The 23,742-nt window shown below is 38.8% G+C and overlaps 1 protein-coding gene across 1 annotated transcript in view; it reads right to left on the bottom strand.

The window, feature by feature from the left end:
• The window catches only part of LOC107724174 (nuclear receptor ROR-alpha), a 64,263-nt gene that overhangs the window by 18,122 nt on the left and 22,399 nt on the right, over positions 1 to 23,742 (bottom strand). The window contains exon 2 of the mRNA XM_016532983.1: positions 1,183 to 1,268. Coding sequence (XP_016388469.1) covers positions 1,183 to 1,268 — 86 coding nt within the window. The remainder of the gene's footprint in view (positions 1 to 1,182; positions 1,269 to 23,742) is intronic.

The raw sequence follows: 23,742 nt of genomic DNA, 5'->3' as shown, positions 1-23,742 counted from the left end.
CTCGATCATATAGACGTGTTCATCTTTAGTCGAGATACAGCTGAACAGCACATATTTCACCGAGGTAACTATAAAAAGCAGTTTGGAACGAGTATTTTTCCTCATTAACGATTGGCACGGCTAGTTCCGAGACGGGCGAGAAAGGTAGTAAATAATGGCGAGTTTGTGCGAGGTTATTAATGTTGAATAACAGAGCCCGAACCCGGTGGGGGGAAGGAGCGGGCGCCCACGTTGAGTTGATTTCTCATCCCTTTGACTTAATGAATTGATTCCAGCTCGTCATTAACACACCCCACTCCACAGCTCCATACACATATGTCTTAATTAGTTGCTCATTGGCTGTTTAATTACTAGAAAACAGCTGACAGCTGCCAAGTTGCTTTCTAATGGCAGCCATTATGAAAGCGGGGTACGACTGCCGGTGACAAGCAGCGCTCCTTAATAATGCTATGATTTATGGGCCGGAGCAGTGTGCTCGCACATATCATTAAATGTCTTTGTGCCTCGAGTAATTAGTAACCATTAAAGATACATTTCAGCAGTTTATTCTTCAGGGTTGCGCGTTTCTGCCGCCGAGTGAGTGAGTGACGGAGGGAGATGCTGAGCAGAGAGTCTGTCTATTGTGCGGGAAAACAAAAAACACTCCGTTCAGGAGCCTCGTCCGCATGTTCGTTTCTGCCGAGCCTGCTTGCGGAATGCTAACGAGTTGCTCCGGTGACAGGCAGCAAACAGGAATACACAATAAGCACAAAATTCCTCTTTGCTGAGTGGACGGCGTGTTTGAAAAATGCACGAAAAGAGGAGCTTCGGCGGGAACGAACGGGGGGAGGACGTGGTTGCAAAACTGCTAACGACGTGCTGTGATCCAAAGTGTTTCCTTTTTTGACGGTTTTATTAACAAAAGTGCAGCAGAAGGTAAAGAAAAACAAGACACAGGGATTATATTGTCGTTGTATTGTAATTGTGACTGTTTTTAGCAACATTTCAACCTGACTACGCGAGTTATTAAAACTCTGGCGTGTGAATTCCAAAGTCCTGTAAGCACAATAGTGCATTTTTCTTCCTTAGAAAGACAATAATCCGAAAGAAACTTCTCTGTTATTTTCCAGAATGGCTCATTTGTTGGCTTTTCCCGCTTTTTCTTTGTCACACACGCGCTGACAGGGTTGTTTAGCTTCTTACCTTGCAGCCCTCACACGTTATCACGCCATAATGGATGCCTGATGATTTGTCTCCACAGATCTTGCAGGGAATTATTTCGATTTGAGCTGCGGAGAAAGAAAAGAGAGAAGATACTGTCAGGATTTTTCACTGTCACCAGTCACCGCGCAACACCTCCTCCACGGCTGCATGTTGCGACATGAAACGGCGCCAAGCTTCAAACGCATCACGTCCCTGCCACCCTCGGCTGCGGCGTGTTTGGAGGAGGCCATCCTGACTTTAAACAGAAAACCCTCAAAAAGCACAGAAAACGTGATGTCAGCCCGTGATTTAGAAACAAATGCGATCGTAATAAAGCGCCACTGTTCCCCGCAGAGCCTTTGGGCAGCATTGTCGGGACAAACCCAACTCTTTACCACATGACTGGACCTTTCCACCACTGGAATATCGGTTCAAAGCTGCCTGTTCAATTTAAAAACCGCTAAAACCAAGTAGACAGTTTTACCACCATGAGACGCAGAGTCCAAGAGACCTAGCACTGACACAACGAGAAGATGGTAATAATAAGGCTTGAGTATTTGTTGAGGAAAAACAATAGCTTTATAGCTCTAGAGCGGCAAGAGAGGCTTTTTTTTTACTACATTTAAAAGGGTATTTACTCACTCTCTTGTCATTGGAAACCCATGTGACTTTTATTTTTTGTGGAACACAAAATGAGATGTTTAGCAGAATGTTCACGCTGCTCTTTTTTATACAATGAAAGTAAATGGTGACCAAGAGCGGTCAATAAATAAATACATGAATAAATACTACTAATAAAAAAATACTGCTTTCATCCAAAGCAACTTAACATAAGTTATTTACTAAAACTCTCAAACATCATTAATGAGATTCATATATTTGCATATTCAAATTTAGGCAGTCATGATTGGTTTTGAGACTCAAGAACCCCTACCATTGGGCATTATTAATGTCAACCCTAGTGTGACATGATTTGACACACCATATCTAAATATACATGAATGTTAATGAGATTTGAGAGCTGCAGCAGAAAATGTATTCTTATGATTAATCTACCCCATAACTTCAGAGAAGTTAGAACATTTTAGGAGCTTGATAGCCCATAGTGCCCATTTACTTATATTGTGTGGAAAAGAGCAGCGTGAACATTCTTCCAAAAATCTAATTTTGTGTTCAATGAGAGTTATATAGGTTTGGAACAACGTGATGGAATAAAAGACGACAGAACTATTCCTTTATAAAAGTACACTTGCAGATATTGATTCCGACAGATAAAACCTGGCACGAGTTGCTTAAAAGACTATTTGATAAAAGTCAGGCATCTCAAAGCAAAGGCCACGGCAATATAATCACATCAAAGGACCTGAACCAAACCTCTGGCCATTGCAAAATAGACCTTACCACGCAAGAGCTTCACTCCAGCCATAATACTGTGGCTCGATAATATTTTAGCGAACCCTATAAATCCAATCATACGGAATTAATTTGCAAGCATCAAATTTGCCACCACTGAGCGACGTATCAGCAGCGGCCCATTCCATCATCTGCCTTTGAGCTCCCGTTGTGTCATCTGGATAATGTCAACGTCCCATTGGCAAAGCCAAGGGTCTCTCTCTCTTGTTCTATCTCTCAAATGATCCACTAACCCTGTATGCTGACAGCCAGTACACCGTCGGTTCGGTCAACATGCCTGTAAACAGCACAACAGCATGCGTTTCAAGCTGGGCTGCATGGCGGTCGCTGATATAAATTGTTTTAACCTCAAGAGAGCTTCGTCACAGGAATTGTCAGAATTGCTAATTCACATTACCGATCATGTTATTTTATCATTAATTGAAACTATAATTATTTCTTTTTTGAAAAAAAAAGAAAAAAAATGCGGCCAGTGCACTCTGCTGTTTGTTTTTGTGTTCTCTCGGCATGAGCATTAGCGCGCCAGTGTGTTCCTACTCCTTTAACATTTTCAGCCTCATTACTTACATAATTTGTTCTGACATGCACTCACAACAACTGAAGCATGCTGTAATTAAGGCTGACTGTGGTTGAAGTCCAGGAGAGAAGCTGCATTACCAGGCCCCTGCCAGTAGGTGGCACTCTAGGGCTGTGAGAACCGTCTATCCCAGGCTCATAATTCCAGCCTGCTCTAAAGGCTGAAGCGGTTTGCGCCTCCACACTGCTGGCATCACAGACTAGCAGGCTGCGGGTTCGAGCCTGCGGGGCCAGCTGCCGCGCTCCTATCTGACTCCCTCCCTAGGCGCTGCTCAGAGGGCCCTTCGTTTTAGCCGGAGAGAAGCAGGTACACTTGCTGACGAAGCTCGTGCCATATCAGCCGACGACGCGGGAAGTGAAGAGGGCATAACGCTGCGCTGGGCACTCAGGTTTGGGTCCGCCTAGCGCCAATTCTCGCTCTCCCTCTCCCTCTCCCTCTCGCCAGGCCTCCATATGAAACACTCACAAAGCTCTTTGTCTCCTGCCTGGCTCACGCTGCGGGTTGCCGTGCTGGATTGGAGCTTCCTTTGTCTACGGAGAGCGCTAAACCAAAATTGTTCTGCTGGAAAAAATCCTCACAGCAAGATTAGGACGGGGAGTAATTCATCCAGCTCCAGTACAAACACTCTCGCCTAATAACACACACTGTGAGATATTCAGTTGCTCGAACAGTTCCACGTTTACAGGGTGGTATTTGCCAACATTAGATAACTGAATAACCTCTAGGGAAAATACTATGGTATTACTATATATTTTAGGACATGCTACCATGACAAAATCGTAGCTTTTTTGGTCACTATCATTGCGCATTGCGGTAAAACATACATATTCACACATATATATGTAAAAATACTTCCTATTTTTTTTTCCCCAAGTGTGTTTGAAAAGTGTTTATTACGTTTGAAATATGGATATTTTTCTTACAAAATTCGCTACAGGAGGCCTTCATTCATGCCTCGGAGCCGTGTGAGGCACGTTTTATAATGGATGCGCGCGCTTTATTTAACGTGTTTTGGAGTGTTAAACAGAAACACCCGCCCACTACAATGATAGAGCTTAGAAGGGCCAAGACAATTTTTAATATAACTCCGATTGGATTCGTCTGAAAGAAGAAAGTAATCACAATGTGTTTATTTGCACAAAATGTTATTAGTCACAATATTAATAATAAGAGTTAGTATTATTATTACACATTTTTCTTATATAAATACATTAACACTTATTAAAGCATACTGTAACTGAAATATTAATAATAATAATAATACTAGACATCTGATCTCAAATAGATACACCACATAGGTTATAAAATCAGAAAAGAAGTGGACAGATACTGCATATCAGACTGCGTTCATGCCATACACCGCTGCTGGTCAAGATGGTCTCAGCCTACGGGCTACATCAAAGGCACTACAAACACACACAGAGTTACGCAAACGAAAGTGCACAGTAAAAGGGCGCAGGGCCACGGTAATGTTAAAGATCAAACCATGCACTAAATGACTCCCATAGCGCCTACGTTGAAATGCGTGGAGGAAAAGAGCAAATCTGATGCAGCTTGTTAGTTCAGTCCTCTCTGTTGTGACTTCCTGGAGCCCACTTCAAGGTCACTGAGTCAGAGCTGACAGCGAGACAGAGCCCTGAGGAAGAGTGACGTGTCATCACTTTGCTGTCCCCTCTCTCTGCTAATGCTATCTTTCTCTCCGTCTATCGCCCTCCATCCCTCTCTCTCATTCTGCGTCCCAATCTCAATCAGACCTCAAATCAGACCTCATGGGAGAAAAGCCCCTGCTCTTGCTAACAGAAGCCTCTCAGTTTCTGCTAACATCAAACACACTTGTCACTTGCTCACCAAATGGCCATTTTAATTGGTACGGCACATAGATTCAGACTGAGGCCATATTTCATAGCACACCATCAGCCATGACAGTCCGGCTCTCTGAGACTTCTTAGCCATGCTATGCCGCAACTGCGAAACACAGCAATAATGTGTCTCATATTTAAGGACGCATACGATCATCTGATATTTAAGGAAAAAAGAGCTGTATTCTGCATAAAATCCATGTAGGATGGAGTTTGTCCCATATTTTAGCTAGGCTACTGCATTTGAATCAATTTAGCATACAACTAACAAAGTAAAAATTGACAGATTACAGTAGAAAACAAATTTGAATGTGAAATACAGACACTTTTCATGTTTATTAGCCCTTGCTAAGTTACAGGCTAAGCTATACTAGGCTAAGTAGATGTATAGTATAACATCATATGTTAGTAGCTCAAAAACAAAATGATAGTATCAAATTGAATGAATTTTAGAACTTAATCGCAAATTATGAAATTTGGAGTTTCTTTTATTTTGCTAACCCTTACAAAAATGAGCATGGTTTTATTATAGTAAAAGTGTAGTAACCATGTTTTTCGGCGGATTGATTACCATTCGTAAAACCACAGTTTTACTAGTGTAGCAAAACCATGGTTAATTTGTGGTTACCATGGTTTAACTATATTAACCATTGTTTCTGGGTTTTATTTGTCACAAAACCATGGTTAATTTTCGTAAAGGAAATGAAACTGCGACTGTCCCTTATTTTCCTCTGCTGAAGTTTGGACATGTTCACACTTTAATTTAAGTCTTTCTTTTCAAATAAAGCCACAAAAAGTGGGAACAGCAGCAAAAGGTTGCTCATCAAAAAGTAGAGGCAATAATCATTTCACCATAACGCAGCTAACGCCTCAGCGCTAACTGTCACAGTTGCTCTGTATTCTTTAGCGCATTAGCGCTGACATCAGCATCACAAAGGCACTCATTCTCCGTGCTGAGCGCTTCTTAAAAGTGTTCTCGCCTCATTTGTACCTGAGGAGCTTCGTTCTGAGAGTGAGACGAAAAGTGTGATGTTGACACAATATATTGAAGGAGTGTGAAATATTCAGGAATGTTCACTTGCTAATGGGGGATTCCAGGAGTCGGCTAGTGGGGGAGGGTTGAACGCTAACTTCTCCAGAGTGCTCCTTCCTGTCTGCGCATACAAAATTATATGGCTTTTTTTCTGTTCAGCAGTATGAAAACATCCTGATCTCTGTTTCTGCACACAGACATTGGAGATATTGTTTGTCTGGAGTGCTGAAAATCAAGCTAGGTAACTAGCGATGGGCCAAAGCGCTAACAACGCATTTGTGGCACATTTCCTACTGCATGCAAATCAGCACAAAATGCCTCTAGTTATTCCCGCTCTGGGCTAAAATCTCGCTGAATTGTTGGATTGTTGACATAACCTGGTGGGATTAGGATTATCCGCTTATGCTATAAGGACACATACTCATAAAGCTGAGAGCTTAACCCATTACACTAGTACACCAAACACAGTCATTTATAGCCAACAGTCGTTTATAGCCAACACTTTTTGGGCAAATCTATTAGCGTTTCCACTGTCAAATAGATTCAGAATTGTTCACTAATGAATTAAATCAATACTACGAAGGCCAAAAGCAGTGTTCACAGTGACTAGCAGCGACAAAACAACCAAAATCTTTCGTTTTTATTGAAGATGTTGATTCTGCTGACAGCAACCACTTGAGGTATAATTAAAGCCCAAAACTTACTTCAAATCTGACGCAGACACTAAGCGTATGCAAACAGCGGAATGCACAGCCTTTCTAAGTATTCTAAGTTTTGTCCTTGTCCAATGTTTGCGCAATTTCTTTCCAGAAGTTATTACATATAATAATGTCTTTGTACTTGTTTAAATTAGAGTTGCGTGTATCTCTAAACCTCCTGACACAAGCACTCGTCAATGTGGTGTCAACTTTTTTGACCGTGAAACAACAGAACAGTGCTGCCACCTTGTGGATAAACTAATTAGCGGGAAAAAATTCAAGGCACAGTGTAAAGAATATGCACAGTTCGAAAAATCTGACTGCGAATTTATAGTATGTGTGTGATATGCTAATGCCAAAATTTACATTGCGCACACTGTAGGCCCTACGCATATTCTACCGAACGTGTAAAAATCTAAGTATAATTCACCTTAAATGGAACAGCGTTACACTTTATGCACATGAACAGTGACGTGACTGCCAGTGACAATGGGAATGCAGACAGTGAGTCTTTGCCTGATAAAATTGAATATAGCAGTGGATGCTTATCACTAAAAACGCTAGTTTTTTCTTAAAGCTGCAGTGTTTCATTTTTACACTATTCGCGACACCAAACGAAATAAATCTGTTTGTTTGAGTGATCTCAGTGCAAAATTTTACTCAACCAAAGGCATGAGTTTGGGATGCTGCTACCTGTTCTGCAGTTCTGTTTTGGACCACTAGTGGCACAAAAATTACACACTGCACCTTTAAATGTGGCAATTGGGCTGCACTGTGTGTGTAGAAGGCTGCTAATGTGGTTGTGTGTTGACAGCTGTCAGTGACCAAATGACACAAGCCAGTGGGCTCATGTCAGGGGATTATGTAAGTGATTGGACAGCCATGCTGGAATTGCACAAAGTGCCACATTACAGCCAGATTAACAACGGTCCTCCAGGCCAGAGAACATGGACAAAACGGCAGTTTAATCAAATTCCTCTGAAATGTTTCACTGCTGTTCCAGATTGTTTCTGTAAATAACGAAGCCCATGAACATTATCCAAGCACCCTCAGTGGTACGACACAAACCGCTGGGGCTATTTGGGTAAGTATAGGTTTAAGAAAATATGTCAGTGGGAAGAACTCCAGTTTAGGGAATCTGCTAGCTTCTGTTTGATTTATGAGATTAGCTGGTTTTATTGCATGAATAGTCTAAAATCACTGATTTATGTCATTTGGCAAAGTAATTTGGCAACAAAAAATAAGTTTATAACTTCTGATAATTTTCTTTCATTTGCCTTTCAGCTGAAAGAAGGGAAGGTTATTTGAATATCAGCTTCACAAGAATATTCTATGGAAGGCCGATATAGATACAGAATTTTTAAAAAGGTAATTGTGACTTTTATCTCACAATTCTGACTTTGTTTCTCGCAATTCTGAGAATAAAATTCAGATTTTGACTGACTTTTTTCTTGCAATTCCAAGTTTGCATTTCACAATTCTGTTTATATCTCACAAGTCTTTTAAAATTTTTTACAATTTTGACATTCTGAGGATTCTGGGTTTACATCTCACAATTCTGACTTTTGTTCTCAAAAATTGCAAGCTTATATCTCACAATTGTGAGAGGATATCTACAATTCTGAGTTTATCACAATTCTGTCAGAAATGTGGGATAAAAAGTCGTAACTACCTTTTTTATTTATTCTGTGGCAGAAACAGGCTTCCATAATATTCCACTTGCACTGATATAATAGCATAAATACTATATGTAATTTGTTGATTTTTTTTTAGCATGTTGAGCTATTTTGAGACCTTGTTTATCGGAAATCACATTTTTCAACACTATTGTAAAAACTACAAACTCTGCAACCAAGCAAAAAATAAAGGTGGTTTCAAGTGCACAAACAGCCGTTTTGATCACACTGTTTGTTAGCCTGTGCGCACGTTTGTTTGTGCTTCCTGTTGAATTCCTCGTGTTTAATCACAGACCGCCGCCATGATCCACCGCCACTTGAGACCGCCGGTGAGCCGAGAAGATCAGAGGAGATAAGCATGAAAGAGAGAGAGAGAGAGAGAGAGGCTGAGACGAGAACTTCTCATTCTTTTCCTCTTGTTGCTCCTGTAAATCGCTGAAGTGGCGGGTTCGACCCAGTGCTGGCTGCTTGCCTTTGGGCAGCTTTCAGGAGTAACTCATGCATGCATCTGTGTGTTTGTTTGTGTATGAGGCCATTAATTTTTCAGTGCCACACACAAAACTCAAGATCCCTCCCAGCAAACACAGCAGCTTGTGTTACCGTACTTCTAGATGTACCCAACCGGCTCAGTCAAATGCATTTTGACATGCCATATACAGCAGGGCTGAGCAGAGCAGGAGTGTTTCCCAGGAGGCAGTAAGGAGACATCTCACTTCAAGTGCCTATCTATCTATCTATCTATCTATCTATCTATCGTGCACTTGTATTATTTAATTATTGGAGCAGGTTTGCAGAAATTAATTCTTCATGCAATCCTAAAGATAATAATAATAATAATAAAATTCCTTGCATAAATATTTTTAGAAATACATATATATATGATTCAATATAATACTAGCAAAATAAAATAAAAATACATAAATAAAAAAAATAAGTATGCATACAAGCTTTTATTGTATAATTGTTTGTCAACACTCTTTGCGTGAACAATACTATATATCATTCTTCTCTGCGTTAATTTAATTAAATTTACTTCCTGTTTAATTCCTTGTGGTTAATCACATTCTGTCGCCATGATCCACTGTCACTTGAGACCGCCGGAAAGCGAAGATCAGAGGAGATAAGGATGAGCGAGTGAGTGAAAGAGAGGCAGAGACAAGAACTTCTCATTCTTTTCCTCTTGTTGCTCCTGTAAATCGCTGAAGTGGCGGGTTCGACCCAGTGCTGGCTGCTTGCCTTTGGGCAGCTTTCAGGAGTAACTCATGCATGCATCTGTGTGTTTGTTTGTGTATGAGGCCATTAATTTTTCAGTGCCACACACAAAACTCAAGATCCCTCCCAGCAAACACAGCAGCTTGTGTTACCGTACTTCTAGATGTACCCAACCGGCTCAGTCAAATGCATTTTGACATGCCATATACAGCAGGGCTGAGCAGAGCAGGAGTGTTTCCCAGGAGGCAGTAAGGAGACATCTCACTTCAAGTGCCTATCTATCTATCTATCTATCTATCTATCTATCTATCTATCTATCCATCCATCCATCCATCCATCTATCTATCGTGCACTTGTATTATTTAATTATTGGAGCAGGTTTACAGAACTTCATTCTTCATGCAATCCTAAAGATACTAATAATAAAATTCCTTGCATAAATATTTTTAGATATATATATATATATGATTCAATATAATACTAGCAAAATAAAAAATAAAAATAAATAAGTATGCATACAAGCTTTTATTGTATAATTGTTTGTCAACACTCTTTGCGTGAACAATACTATCTATCATTCTTCTCTGCGTTAATTTAATAAAAACATTTTTTAGTGTTTTAATCTACTTTGGTTACTTTAGGTTGATTCAAATTCTGTTTTTTTTCCTGATTAGGAAAAAAAACGGCATTTTAGAGCAAATATCTAAATCATGACATATGAGATGTACATCAAATAAGAGTGAAAAAATAAGTATGCATACAAGCTTTTATTGTATAATTGTTTGTCAACACTCTTTGCGTGAACAATACTATCTATCATTCTTCTCTGCGTTAATTTAATAAAAACATTTTTTAGTGTTTTAATCTACTTTGGTTACTTTAGGTTGATTCAAATTCTGTTTTTTTTTCCTGATTAGGAAAAAAAACGGCATTTTAGAGCAAATATCTAAATCATGACATATGAATGTGTCGGAAGATGTTTTTTCCTCATCTGAAACCAGTTTCCAGACTGCTTACGAATACGAATGGGACTCTGCCAGCCGGGCAAGAGAGGCCGGCGCTGATCTCTAAAATGCAATATGAATTTGAGCCCTGTATGGCTGATTTAATCTTCGATTGGGAGCTTCAATCTCCCACAGCTGAGTGCTTTCGTTAAACACCAATCAGATCACACCGAGTTCTCAGGGGAGCCAATCCGGCACAATGAATGACAAAACAATAAACACGAAGGAATGAATATATATATACATGCACAATTACACAGAGAAAACCTTTGCACAACAACAAAGCAGCTTGTTCGACGGCACAAGGGAATTTGGTTTCCATGTGGCGCTGGTGTTTTAGACCAGTAATTGCTGCATTAATATGTATTTCCGGGAGAAGCGTCATGGCTGTGGATTAGATTTGTGCAAAACTAAAGATTGGCTGTCTAGTTCATTTATCGGTTTTAAGGAGGGGGTGTATAATTAGGCTGGTTTTGGGTTTACCTGATGCTGGCTGTGTTTCTTAGCTAGCCACAACTAGCCAAAGATGTTTGTCTGAATGTGCATTGCTGTAGTTTAATAAAAAAAAAGTAATTAAATAAATAAATAAATTATATATATATATAGTTCTTTAAAAAATTTCATTATAAAAATATTTTAGTGTAAAAACAAATATCATTATATAAATTAATATAAAATTTATATATTAACAGAAAAAATCATCCATAAAATTAAAAAAGTAAGAAAAGTGTTATAGTTATAGTTTCACTAGGTCAAAAGTATATGAAAATTGCTGAATAAAAATCGACAAAAAATGTAATGTAAAACATATATATGTGTTATTTAAGTAGCTTTGAAATATTATTATAAATTTTATTAATAGTTTGAATTTGTTACATTTTACTATATTTTCAGTTTCAGTTTTAATTTTAGTTATATTTTTAGTTATGTTTTTGTGTGTTTTTGTCATTTATTAGTTACTGTTTTTTTATTTTATTTCTGTTTTAGTTTTAGCTATTTAGTACTTCAAGTTAAAATGATTTAAAATGGGAAATGTTGTTTCCTATAACCAAAAAAAAATATATAATTTCAGTTAACATATATGTATATAAACAACTTAATATACAAACTAACCCTGATGTACATATGTACATAAAAATATAAAATATTCTAAAATATACATATAAATCAAGAAAAGTTCTAATAAATGTTAAAATGTTAAAGTTAAAATAAATGTGTTGGATAAAAAAATACCACAATCACAGACATTCCTATATGGGAGTAGACTGCCCCAAATTATCAGAGCTTACCATGCTTACCATGGTTGTGCGAGAAAAACAAACATGTTTGATTCGGACAGGATTAAAATGAAGTAGTCCACGAGTCCAGTGCCACCAAAACAAGTGGTGAGCGAAAGAGTGAGGAAAGACTGTGTGTGCTGGTATTCTAACTAATACTTTAACCACCCACACCACACGCACCAATCCCAAACCTGATTGACTCAGGCCAGACGAGAAAGCACTGACTGATTTCTACAGAGAAATACGTTTCCAGCAGGGTTTGCTAATGGACACAGCCAATGGGACACGACGAGCCGACCTGCAGCTGGGTCTCTAACAGCTGACTGCACAATGTTCCATCCACAGCAGCCCACGGTTCCACTCACCACAGATCCACCGAACAGCCTGTAATCACTGCGCAGTGAATTAAAGACGAAGCTAAAAACATACGTGTCTGGTAATGCAGTTTCAAAAGCGGTTACATTACAGTGTGTACAATTATTTAAACAGCCGGTGTAGATGAAAAAAAGTAAATGTTCCAAAAGGTGGTTTTCACAGTGATGCCATAGAAGAACCAATTTGGGGTTCCACAAAGAATCTATCTGTGAACAGTTCTTCTTAATGTGAAGAACATTTGAATAATCTAAAGAACTTTTGTGCAATGGAAAGGTTCCATTGATGTTAAAGTTTCTTTATAGATGCCAATAAAGAATGTGTTACATTTACATTCTTAACACATTCCTGGTCTTACTGTGAATGATTCATTGCTGCTCATTCTTCAAAAAAGCCTCAATTATCACAATACTTGTCCACTGACCATTCTATTAGTAGAATAGCTATTTAGCAACTGTTCAAGCAAACTCACTGTTGGTCGGGCTCTTGCATTCTGGAATATAATGTCCAATTTTCACAATCCACTGTATCCCAATGGATAAAATACATTTCTGTCCAACATTTTTCTTATTTAATAAACCGTTTCACTCAAAAATGTCATATTACTCAATTCATGCTAACTTTAGAGGGATAATTCTGTCATCATTTACTCACCTGCATGTTGTTCCAAACCTGTATGACTTAGCCTACTTTCTTCTGTGAAACACAAAAGAAAATACTTGAAAAATGTATCATACAATGGAAGTCAATGGGGTACAAAGTTCCTATTTGGGCCCCATTGACTTTCATTGTATGAAGTTGAAACATCCTTTAAAATATCTTATATTAAAGAAAGGAAGTCATGCAGGTTTGGAAAGACATGAAGGTGAGTAAATGATGACAGAATTGGCATTTCTAGGTGAATTTATCTGGTTTTACCATTAAATAAATCAGAATTTGTCTATTAGTTTGAAAACAAAAACAAAAAAAAACGAAATCTACTTACGATGGTGGTACTGTATATGGGGAAAAAAATCATTGCATGCAGAAAATAATATATTTAATACTTTAGTTCAGTTGGGTTGTTTGGCCTCAAATAATAAAGCATATTATAAAAAAGCCCTATTTGCATGCTCTAACTATTGCTAGATATGTGGCATGCAGCTTTAACTGGTTGAAACTGTGTTGCGTTGTCTTGCGTATGAGTGTGTGTGTGTGTGCTCGTACACGTGTGTGTGGCTCTGCTGAGATAGTTGAGGGATAAAGCGTTCCATTTATCCAGAGACCAACTCTGCTTTTCTGCTCGTTTCAGGGGAATCGGACCAAACACCTGGCCTGATTCCTTACTCAGCTGTTCCTTCCTTATCCAAGCCTGCATTCACACATAAATCATTAGCCGACCCTTTCCTTCCCAAACGTCTACTTATCTTCAGATTTTCAACCGCCCAGCTCGCAAGTCCTTGTTACTCACTCGAGCCTGTTTGTGGAGTTCTGTTTGATTCCATCGGACGACGCCAGTGTTGTTGTTGTTTTGAACCGGCTGCCTGCGCAGACAGCCGGCCGGCCTCAGTGTCGTGTCTTTCAGAGTACAGTAGGGCACGCTCGGCGGCCCCTGCCCCAGCTGGCCCTGTCTGTCAGCCCCAATAACGTCTCCAGTCTGCTCAGAATGTGTCACACTCCTAACCATCATATCGGTTTACATAACAAGCACTGTGTCCTGGGCTCCAAGGTCAAAGCAGTCACAGTCACTGCCTTTACTGTGCCAAGCGGTGAGGAGCAGACAACTGTCCTAAGAATGCAATTAATAAATCAGGCAGAAATTTTCAATTGGAGACTAAATGAAAAGTTGGACCACTGGAGTGTGTGAGTGTTTCTATCCCAGCCATATTTCAGGGACAGAACTGATGAAAAATTCCCAGACATTCGTTAATGACTTACATCAAGGTACAGAAATGAACAGTACTGAACAAGTACTGTTGGTACTTTCAAATAAAAAATGTTCCCAACTCCGCTAATACGCTAATACAAAAACGCTAATACATTTACAATATTTCAAGTTCTGTTTAATAACCGCTAGAGCGCCAAAAGTTACGGACTGTAGCTTTAACTAGTTAACTTATTGAACCATATTTTAACGTTACTGTTTTTATTATTTTTATTTTTTTCAATGTTTGCGCAACTTCTGTACAGTGCGAAGAGAGTGTCATGACCCACATTTTTTATATGTGAAAGAAATATGGCAATTTACCAAACAAATTCTCTCACTCTCCCTTCTCCATCCTTAATTTTCACTTAACATTGGATTTTGATCATTGCGTCTTTTGATTCTAGCGGCTATAAGGCAATTTACGATGAAAAATGTGACAGAGTGGAATGAAGAAACTCAAGATCTAGAGACACTTTTTTTTTTTTAAGTTAAACTTTTAATTTGAGTGCTGCATTTTTAAAAAGCTGTGTCACGTGGGAGATGCTGCAAACGACACGAGTGCAATGGTCAAACGTGTCGGTTTAGCGCATGTTTACACAGAAAAACAATGTAAAAGCAGCATCGCAGACTGCAAAACACAGTGTGAACGGCTCCTAGTCCATTGTTTAATGTGCTGAATTCTTGCTGACATGCAGTTGCATTATAGGCCTTTACCGTGTTACGCTCGTGATGAAGCGGTATCGCAGCGATCTTAGAGCGAAAGATAACACAGACACTCCGAAAAACGTTCCAGGCAAAAACATACAGCTCCGCATTGCTCACATACTCAGGTTAGAGATAGCAAGTAGCAACTGCAATTAGCTTAATTTTGAAAACAACAGGAGTCTTCTGGCATTCAGGTCACCGGTGAAGCACTAGGGAAACGTGTGTGTGTTTGTATGTGTAAAATAGTGTGTATTTGTGTATGTTAAAGCAATGGATTCATTACTCAACACATTGGGTAATTCTAGCCTTGATGAGAAAGCATTATACCACCTCTCTCTCTCTTTCTCTCTCTCCATCACACTCTCTTCCTCCCCTCCAGCTACCTGAGAGTGCTGCTCTCTTGTCAGGTAAGGAAAAGAGCAGCCAAGGACAGGCTAGATGAATGACATCAATGGCTTCAGCAAGGCACTTGCAAGGATGTGTGACTGAGACAAATGGTCCTTGTTACATTAGAAGGCGATACCGAATCCTGCCATTCTCTGATGGAGCCCTGATAGAGCTGTAACCAGACGCACCCAACCTTTCCACAGATCCGCTGCATCATGGGACCTCCAAAAGGCGGCTTTCTCAGGCATTCAGCTGGGGCGCCTGCTATCTCTGTGTCTCTCTCTTTCTGCTTCCTTGTTATTCTCAGTCATTCGCTGCAGTCTCTAAATTACCTGTTTGCTCACAGATCCGCAGACCAATAGCTTCTGTCCTTAAAACAGGTTAAAGAAGTTTTAGGACCAATATATTTTTTGACATCATTTTCACGACCATTAAGATTGCTTGCATATATATATATATATATGTATGTTTATTATAAGTGAAACCATAGTCAACATAGAGCATAAAGACTAGACATGTTTCAAACTTGTTCATGACTATTAGACACATGAAAAAAGAACAAATACCAGGTTCCCATTACTTCTCTTTATTTGCACTGAGCAATTTACTTACACAAGCCTGTTTACATTTTCACACGACAGGGTAGCTCACTTCTTCTGAGCATGCAGAATGTACATTTATTATTTATTATTACATTTGTTTGCCTCTCTGTTCCCACATTCTCAATAAAACTGTTTTCAAGGATATTTTACTGTTTCTGTTGTCAGACAACGGAATGAATATGAAACAGTGACTGAAATGTGACCCATTAAGACTACATAGCTCTCCCTTCCAAGATGTCAATCTGCACAAAAATCCTGATAATCGAGTCGTCATCTGATAAAATCAAATAGGCTTCACATAAGATAAAGACAATAGCTGTGCTGTGATTTCGGCTATACTTGCATGCAAAATTAGAGAAGCAACATAATATGTGTTTTAATTGAAAGCGCTGCTCCTTTCCGCCGCTCGCTGAACAGAGCAGATGCAGAGAGAAGTGTGTGCGCAGCGGGAAAGAGACCTCGCACTTGAGTGGCAGTACCGGCGAGTCTCAGAAACTAAATAAGTTTGGGCAAACCCAAAAGATTTGTCGCTAGGCGCTTTTTTGGAAAAAAAACAAACAAAAAAAAATTATTTAAAAAAATTTAATATTATTAATTATAATATATTCATTTTTTATTTAGGGATGAAAAGTGACCTGACCATGTTCTTGACAGGCTTTGTGAGATTCACCAAACAATTTAGGAGATTAAATGTCTTTGCTACTTTTCTGTCCATCAGTTATAATGGTTGCTACAGCCCTGATGGATAGTGAGAGGGAGAGAGAGTGGGCAGCTGGGAAAAGGATAGAGATGGATCTTTATTCCAAGGCAGTAAAACATCTGTGTGTACTATAAAAGGTATGTTCAAGTTGTGCCGTTCTTTAAGATGAAAAGCTACTGATGCATTTACTGCGACCTTGTACAAATATAATCACTGCTAATACAGACCAATCCGATTCAGATTAGTAATGTCAATATTTTCCTCTTAAAACATAAACAGCCTGGCGAACCTACATTTACGGGCACAAAACGCTTAGATAATTCACTCTCGGATTTGTAACGTAAACAGACAACTGATATAAAAACATATGAACATATGGTACCACAGTAAGAAGTTATTATTTTCTGCCAACATTTTCACAGACCTCACAAAAAAAGTAAACAAAAAATAAATAAAAGAAAATAATAAAACAAATAAATAAATTTGTATACAAGAGATATATGTATACAATATTATTGTAATATACAACTTTAAATAGTATTTGTATACTTATATAACATATATACCTATATGTTATTCAATAAAACATTTTTTATGCAATTCTCACAATAACATATCATTAAACCTTCCCATCGGATGCTTCCAAGCCTCTAAGTTGCAACAAAATCTTGTCTATTTTAGTCAGAGGCACAGAAAACTGTTGTATATGGTTAACAAAGGCTAAATGTAATTTACATTTATGTGACATTTCTGTCAACTCCGGAATGCTTGCATATTCCTATTGTTGATCCCTGATGTGTTTTACAGAGTCATGAACACACAGCACTTACGACCTGAGCAAACAGACATTCCTTGATCTTACAGTGTGAAATGTGGCCTCACATTCTCTTCTGTCAGACAGAGTTCAGAGACGTCTTACAGCGTGCTAATCTAGTGTTTTCACAGCCCTGGCCTGGTTCCATTCTGCATTACACAGCCATATAAAATTCATTCTATAGCACTAAACATTGTGTTTAAATGACTGTATGCTACCTCTGTGTGAACCTACCTGGCGCCCAATGGAGGGAACTCTAATCCCGCTAGGCGCTTTTTTTGAAAAAAAAAAAAAAAAAGGTCGCAAAATCTAGCAACACTGTGCATCTCCATTTCTCCAACTACGGATTAGGTCACGGGTCAAACAGAAAATGCGCACTGCATTAATCGCGCGTTAATAAAATTAGTGCCGTTAAAATTAATTTGGGTTAACGCGCTAATTTTGACAGCCCTAAATAATAATAAATTTATTTAATTTAAAATTTATTTAAAATTAAATTATTATTTATATTGTGTAGAGGTGACGGTAATTTCTGTGCCACTAGCATGACCAACTGGAATTGTCAAAAAAAAATTAAAATTACCTGGCCTGGTTCCATTCTGCATTACACAGCCATATAAAATTCATTCTATAGCACTAAACATTGTGTTTAAATGACTGTATGCTACCTCTGTGTGAACCTACCTGGCGCCCAATGGAGGGAACTCTAATCCCGGCCAGTGAAAAGACACGGCCAGATTAATGATTGCATAAATACATCACAAATCCTGTGGAATTATACTGAACCACAGAGCCACATTCAGCAACGAGGGAAAAAGGCTATTAGAGTCAGCTGATTCGCTGTAAATCCCAAAGACCTGGAAGCCTACTTGGGTTTTCCTTCACTAGCCTCATTAATACTCGGAAAAGAGAGTAATTTGAGGATACGGGATGCTTGACGTTGAGGCCTTTAGGATCACCTCAGCAAACACCACTGAAATATACAACAGGGGCATCCAAACCTGTTCCCGGAGAGGCACTAGCTGGGTGTCCATCTAAAGTTGCGAATTTAACTTTGAAAATTGTGCAAAATTAGAATGTCGCATAAAACATTTGCGAATAAGCACTGTTTCCATCCGACAAGTCAAAGAGAATAAAATTGTCACTTCCTGATAAACTGGCACTAAATATCACAAAGAAAAGTGGGAGAAGCCACTGAATATAATAATTTTCATATAGGCTACAATAAACGCCTCAGAGCAAACAGCCGAAACACAATGAATGCGGTTCGGGAACACAGTCGTGTAACAGTTCTGGGAGGCAATAATACAGAAATACTTTGACGGCAGACTTTGCTCGGGCATTTCAGAATGACCATAACATTTCAGATGCTGTGGAACGAGATCGTTCCGCTGGTTAGTCAGGTTTTGCCATCTCATAGCGCAAAGTCACATGACTTTTTTATGCGCATTGGATTTCCATCTCCCATTATTCGCATTAACCCTTTTTCGCACAAGTCAAAAACTACCTCAAGTGAGCGTAAAAACTTTTTGGCGAATTAAGGGATTTTTTTCTCAATTTGGCGTTTCCATCAGTCATTTCTGATGCGATACTTCAAAATGTGCATTGAAACAGGGTGATGGAAATATAGCTACTGTCCTGCAGAGTTTACCTCCAACCCTAATTAAACACATCTGAACCAGCTAATCAAGACTTACTAGAAACTTCCAGACGAGTGTGTTGGAACTGTTCGGAGCTATACTTTACAGGACATTGGCTCTCCTGGAGCAGGATTGGACACCCCTGATGTACAGAATAAAATCATCACCACAAATTAAAATCAAACCATTATAGAAAGACTCTACCAGACAGCTCAGTTCAAGCCGGAGATATCGGAGGGACATCCCTTTCCCAGCTCCAAGGGGCTGTTCTTCAGAATGAGTACAGAAAGCAACCCCCCTCAGCTAATGAGGGGTGACATGGGCCCCCTCTGAGGGAATCCTCCAGGCGGGACCCCTCCAGGCACATTCATTAAGAGATGAAACGCCGTGTCCTGGGGCAGTGCAACCATCCGCCTGGATCCGGACATGTTTAATTCGGAGACGGCGCGATTGGCCGCAACTCGGCTGGAAGAGCAAAGGGAGCCAATGAGAAACTCGAGGCAGTCGCCTACACGTAATAAGATCAAAAGTGCACGTTAATCAGACACTATTGTCATATTTGTGCTGCGTGTTTGCCATTTTCTTCATAATTTCTCTTCGTTATTGGGAAAAATGGGAGAAGAAAGGAATAATTTGAATTCAATTATACAGAAAAAAGACCAAGGGCCATTGGAACAGTGCTAATTAGCAAGTAGGCTTTGTATCATGTACCTCACGCATCCCTTTATCCAATTCTACTTTAAAATATTATTGCGGAATCTCTGTAATGATGCTGAATGCAGTATGTGTCCAACCGCAAATGTTTCTACATGGGCCGCAGTTCTGGAATCCAATGTGATCATTAGCTTCACAAAGTCTCGTATTTATTACCAATGTCTCTTTGTGCTCGTTAGATATGTAGAACCCATTTCCCGTAATTAGTAACTTCTAACCTTTGGCGCTTCTAATCCCGGCTGAATTGCGAATTTGTACATCAAAGCTCACTTTTCCATATAGTCAGGTCCTCGAAATTTGAGAACTCGCAATTATTTGTATAGCGCAGATACAAATAGCACTTCTTCAATTTCCCCTTTCAGCCAGAATCCCGTGGGTTTGCAGTAAAGACTTCCTAATCCACTCCAGTGCAATCCAAATATAGAGTTAACACTGCATCCCAAAAACTCTAATGCCGTGCCAAGAGACGAGCTGCGCACGTAAAGCGGAAATGGCTTTCCCGTCTTTTTTTATTATTCACATTGTAGATTAGATTTCTTTGGTGGCTTAACGTACATGCTGTAAGGAGCATGCCGATCGCTAAAGGGGGTGAAATCAAACGTGCTCAACCAACGTGAGCGTGACTGCTCTCTGCCATCCTTTCCCTCCAACATTAATTGAAAGTTAATTAAACAATCAATGTTCTCTGGCCTGGGCGTCTAATGTCACAGCTTGTCCAGCGCCTTTGATAATGGGCTCTTGATGTTGAGAGAGTTCCGGCAATTGGAGCCTCATTACTGTCAAGGTTTGAGGAGAACACAATGTGTAATGAATGTAAGCTAGTTTCAGCCTTAGAGAAAAAATAAAACAGGTAATTTTGAAATAAGGTTTAAAATAAGATCACATTATGATATAGTTGGAATTATGACAAATATTTATGTGAGCCACAATTGCAAGATATAAAGTTGAAATTAAAAATAATAAAAGGGAGGGGGAAAGGTCACAATTATGAGATAACTTCACATTTATGAGTTATAAAGTCACATTTGTTAGTCACAATAGTCAATTTATTGTAATTGTGAAAAATAATCATAATTATGAGATATAAAGTTGAAATAACAAAAAAGAAAATTTGAGTTGCAATGTGAAATTGTTGCGATTGTTAAAAAGAAATTAATATTGTGCAATACAAAACTCACAATTGTGAGAAAGCTGCAATTATGAGAAAGCCACATTTACAAGAAGTAGTTGTGAGAACTGAGTCACAATTATGAGATACATATGAGTCATATTGTTGCAATTACCTTAAAATATTTACGAGAATTGCAATACAGAATCATAATTACAATATATAAATTTGTATTTACAAAAAAGCTGCAATTATGAGAAAGGTAGTGAGGTGTTTGCAATTATGAGATTTAAGTTGCAACTGTTAAAAATAAATTCACGTCGTAAGATACAAAGTCTCAATTGTAAGATATTAAGTTGCAGTTATGAAAAAAGTCACATCGCAAGACATACTCATAATTACAAGAAACAACATTGCATTGTGAGAAAGTCACAACTATGAGATATAGTTGCAATTATGACAAACGGTAACAAGAAATGGTCACAATTACATGAAATATAGTTAAAATTACAAAAAATAAAGAAGCAACTATAAGAAATCAATTTTGTAAGTAATACATGGGCAATTGTTATAAAACAATTCGCATTATGAGATTAAAAGTCACAATTGTGAAGTATAAAGTTGCAATTATGAGTAAAAGTATTGTTACTATTATACTTTAAAATAGAAACATGCTTCCATAGTGATGATAGTACAGAATAAAGGAGGGGGAAAAAAAAAGGTTTCCACACACTAAGAAGAAAGGGCAGTAGTGGAGTGTGAGCCTGGAGCATTAATTGGCTGTAATGAGGAAATAACATATGCAGGAGACACACACTGTGACACAGAGTATGGGCATACAGTCCATGTTTAACACATTCCCTGAATATGAGCTGACGAGATTTTTTGAACACTTTCTCAAACCCACCCACGACTATGGTCTAACCAACAAGTCATGTGTGAATCTCTAGAGAACTTGATGATCTGACACAATTTTAGGCTTTTTGTGAAGAAAATGTGAGTGGTGCTTGTCCGCTTACTCGCCGTCAAAATGCTAGAGTGTTCTGAGATCTTATCGGCTGTTTTATTGCCCGCCAGGTGAAAATTGTTAGTCCAGTCTCCTCAACAAATGCCACAATTTGAAATATCATTCATTTTTGTAGCAGAAACAGAAGGGAGGTAATACTTTGATTTAGGGGGTTTGTTTTGAGCAATAATACCGCACTGCTAGGTTTAACATGCTATGTTGCACATTCCCAGTGCGTTAAAGAAAGACAATTACTTAAAACCTAAAACAAGGTTCCTGTTTAAAGTTTGACACCATGTTCTCAGGGGGGCTTTTTTTGTTGTCCCACTGGCTAATAATTAGTCTGAGTTAAATAAACAATGACGGTGAGGGGTATTTAAGGGTAAACAGATACTCTGCTAGAAACACGACTCAGAGGGGACGATCTCCTTCCCTACCAAACCGAAAAAAGAGACGCCTCACGCAGACTTAAATTACAGTGCTAGTAACCGAATACTTGCTAGCGCTAGTCAGGTACGGCTGCGATTCAATGTCATGGAAAATCGCTATCTGTGACAGCACCAATAGAGATTCATAGCCCTGTCAGGCCTATGTCTTCATATATACCGAGATTACAGCAAGGGCGAGTGCGTCTTCTCGAGTCCTCGCCGCACATGTCAGATTTATTGTTCGATAGAAATATAACATATGAAAAACTCCGAACATGGCTTTGAGCGATAGCAATAACCTTGCACGTACCCGAGCGATGATTAATGGTCGCACGGGCGGACGGATCGTCGGGGGTGGAACGCGCCGTGGATCGTTTGGTGAACTCGGCGGAGACTGAGAAAATATCCTCGCGCTGTAACAAATTGCATTGTCTGTTTATTCCAGTCGGAGTTTATGAAAGAGACAGACAAACAGGAGGTTGATGTATTGGCCTCATGTCACGGTATGGCAAGCACATTCACACATACATTCATCTCTCCGTTTAGAAGCCAAATGATACGTCTAATTTGCTGCGAGCCCAGTTATTTTTAACTTCTCCAGCTGTCAGATAATGGAGCTTGACTGTCAGCGCCGGTGTGTGTGTTAAAAAGGTTGCACTCTTTTTCAATTTACCGTTCTGTTTGAGTGAATTAGAAAATCCACATTCCATTAGTGGGGATGATTGACATGTCTTTTTTCCTTATCAAAACCAAAGGCAGATGTTAAAAAAGAGAGAGAAAGAGAGAGTGGAGGCAGTTGACTGAGGTTGGAAACGCATCTTTTCCCAACAGCTATCTGAACTGTTTTGACATTCCCTCCCCAATAATTACAATGCTGTGAATTTGCCTCAAAAAAGCTTCTTCTGAAATCCCTTGAAAGAGTCGGTTTCTCTCGTGCTTATTAATTAGATAGAACTATGTCTGTTCTGAATTGGGTTGCATCGCTAGCTTTCTAAATAAGCCATGAAAGCTTCCCATTCATTGTCTGAAAATCTGTCTTATGATGGTTTTGACGTAAGTCATGCAACATTACAAAAGTCTTGGAAACACTCAATGTTATTCTCGTCTCGTCTGACTAAAAAAGTTAGTTGATGAAGGTTTTTTTTATTGTCAACGCTAACAAAGATGAAATGAAAACAGTTCTGACAAAAAATATGAGAAAAACTAATACCACAATATATTAATGCACTAACAATGTTTTTTAGAAGAAAAATGTAGAAAGAATTCAAGACAATTCAGTCATAGTATTGTATATTGGCGATTTGGTTGAACACTGGAAAAGTGAACCAATTTTCTAGTCGTTAACTTGCTAAAAAGTTTCTTATAATATTTGAGTTTAAGCAGATATATATATATATATATATATATATAAATATTTGGTTAAAAT

The sequence above is a fragment of the Sinocyclocheilus rhinocerous genome, unplaced genomic scaffold (genome assembly GCF_001515625.1).
Source record: "Sinocyclocheilus rhinocerous isolate Xijiao unplaced genomic scaffold, SAMN03320098_v1.1 scaffold1116, whole genome shotgun sequence".
NCBI lineage: Eukaryota > Metazoa > Chordata > Actinopteri > Cypriniformes > Cyprinidae > Sinocyclocheilus > Sinocyclocheilus rhinocerous.
The sequence above is the reverse complement of the archived record's forward strand: the minus strand, read 5'-3'. Positions and strand labels throughout refer to the sequence as shown.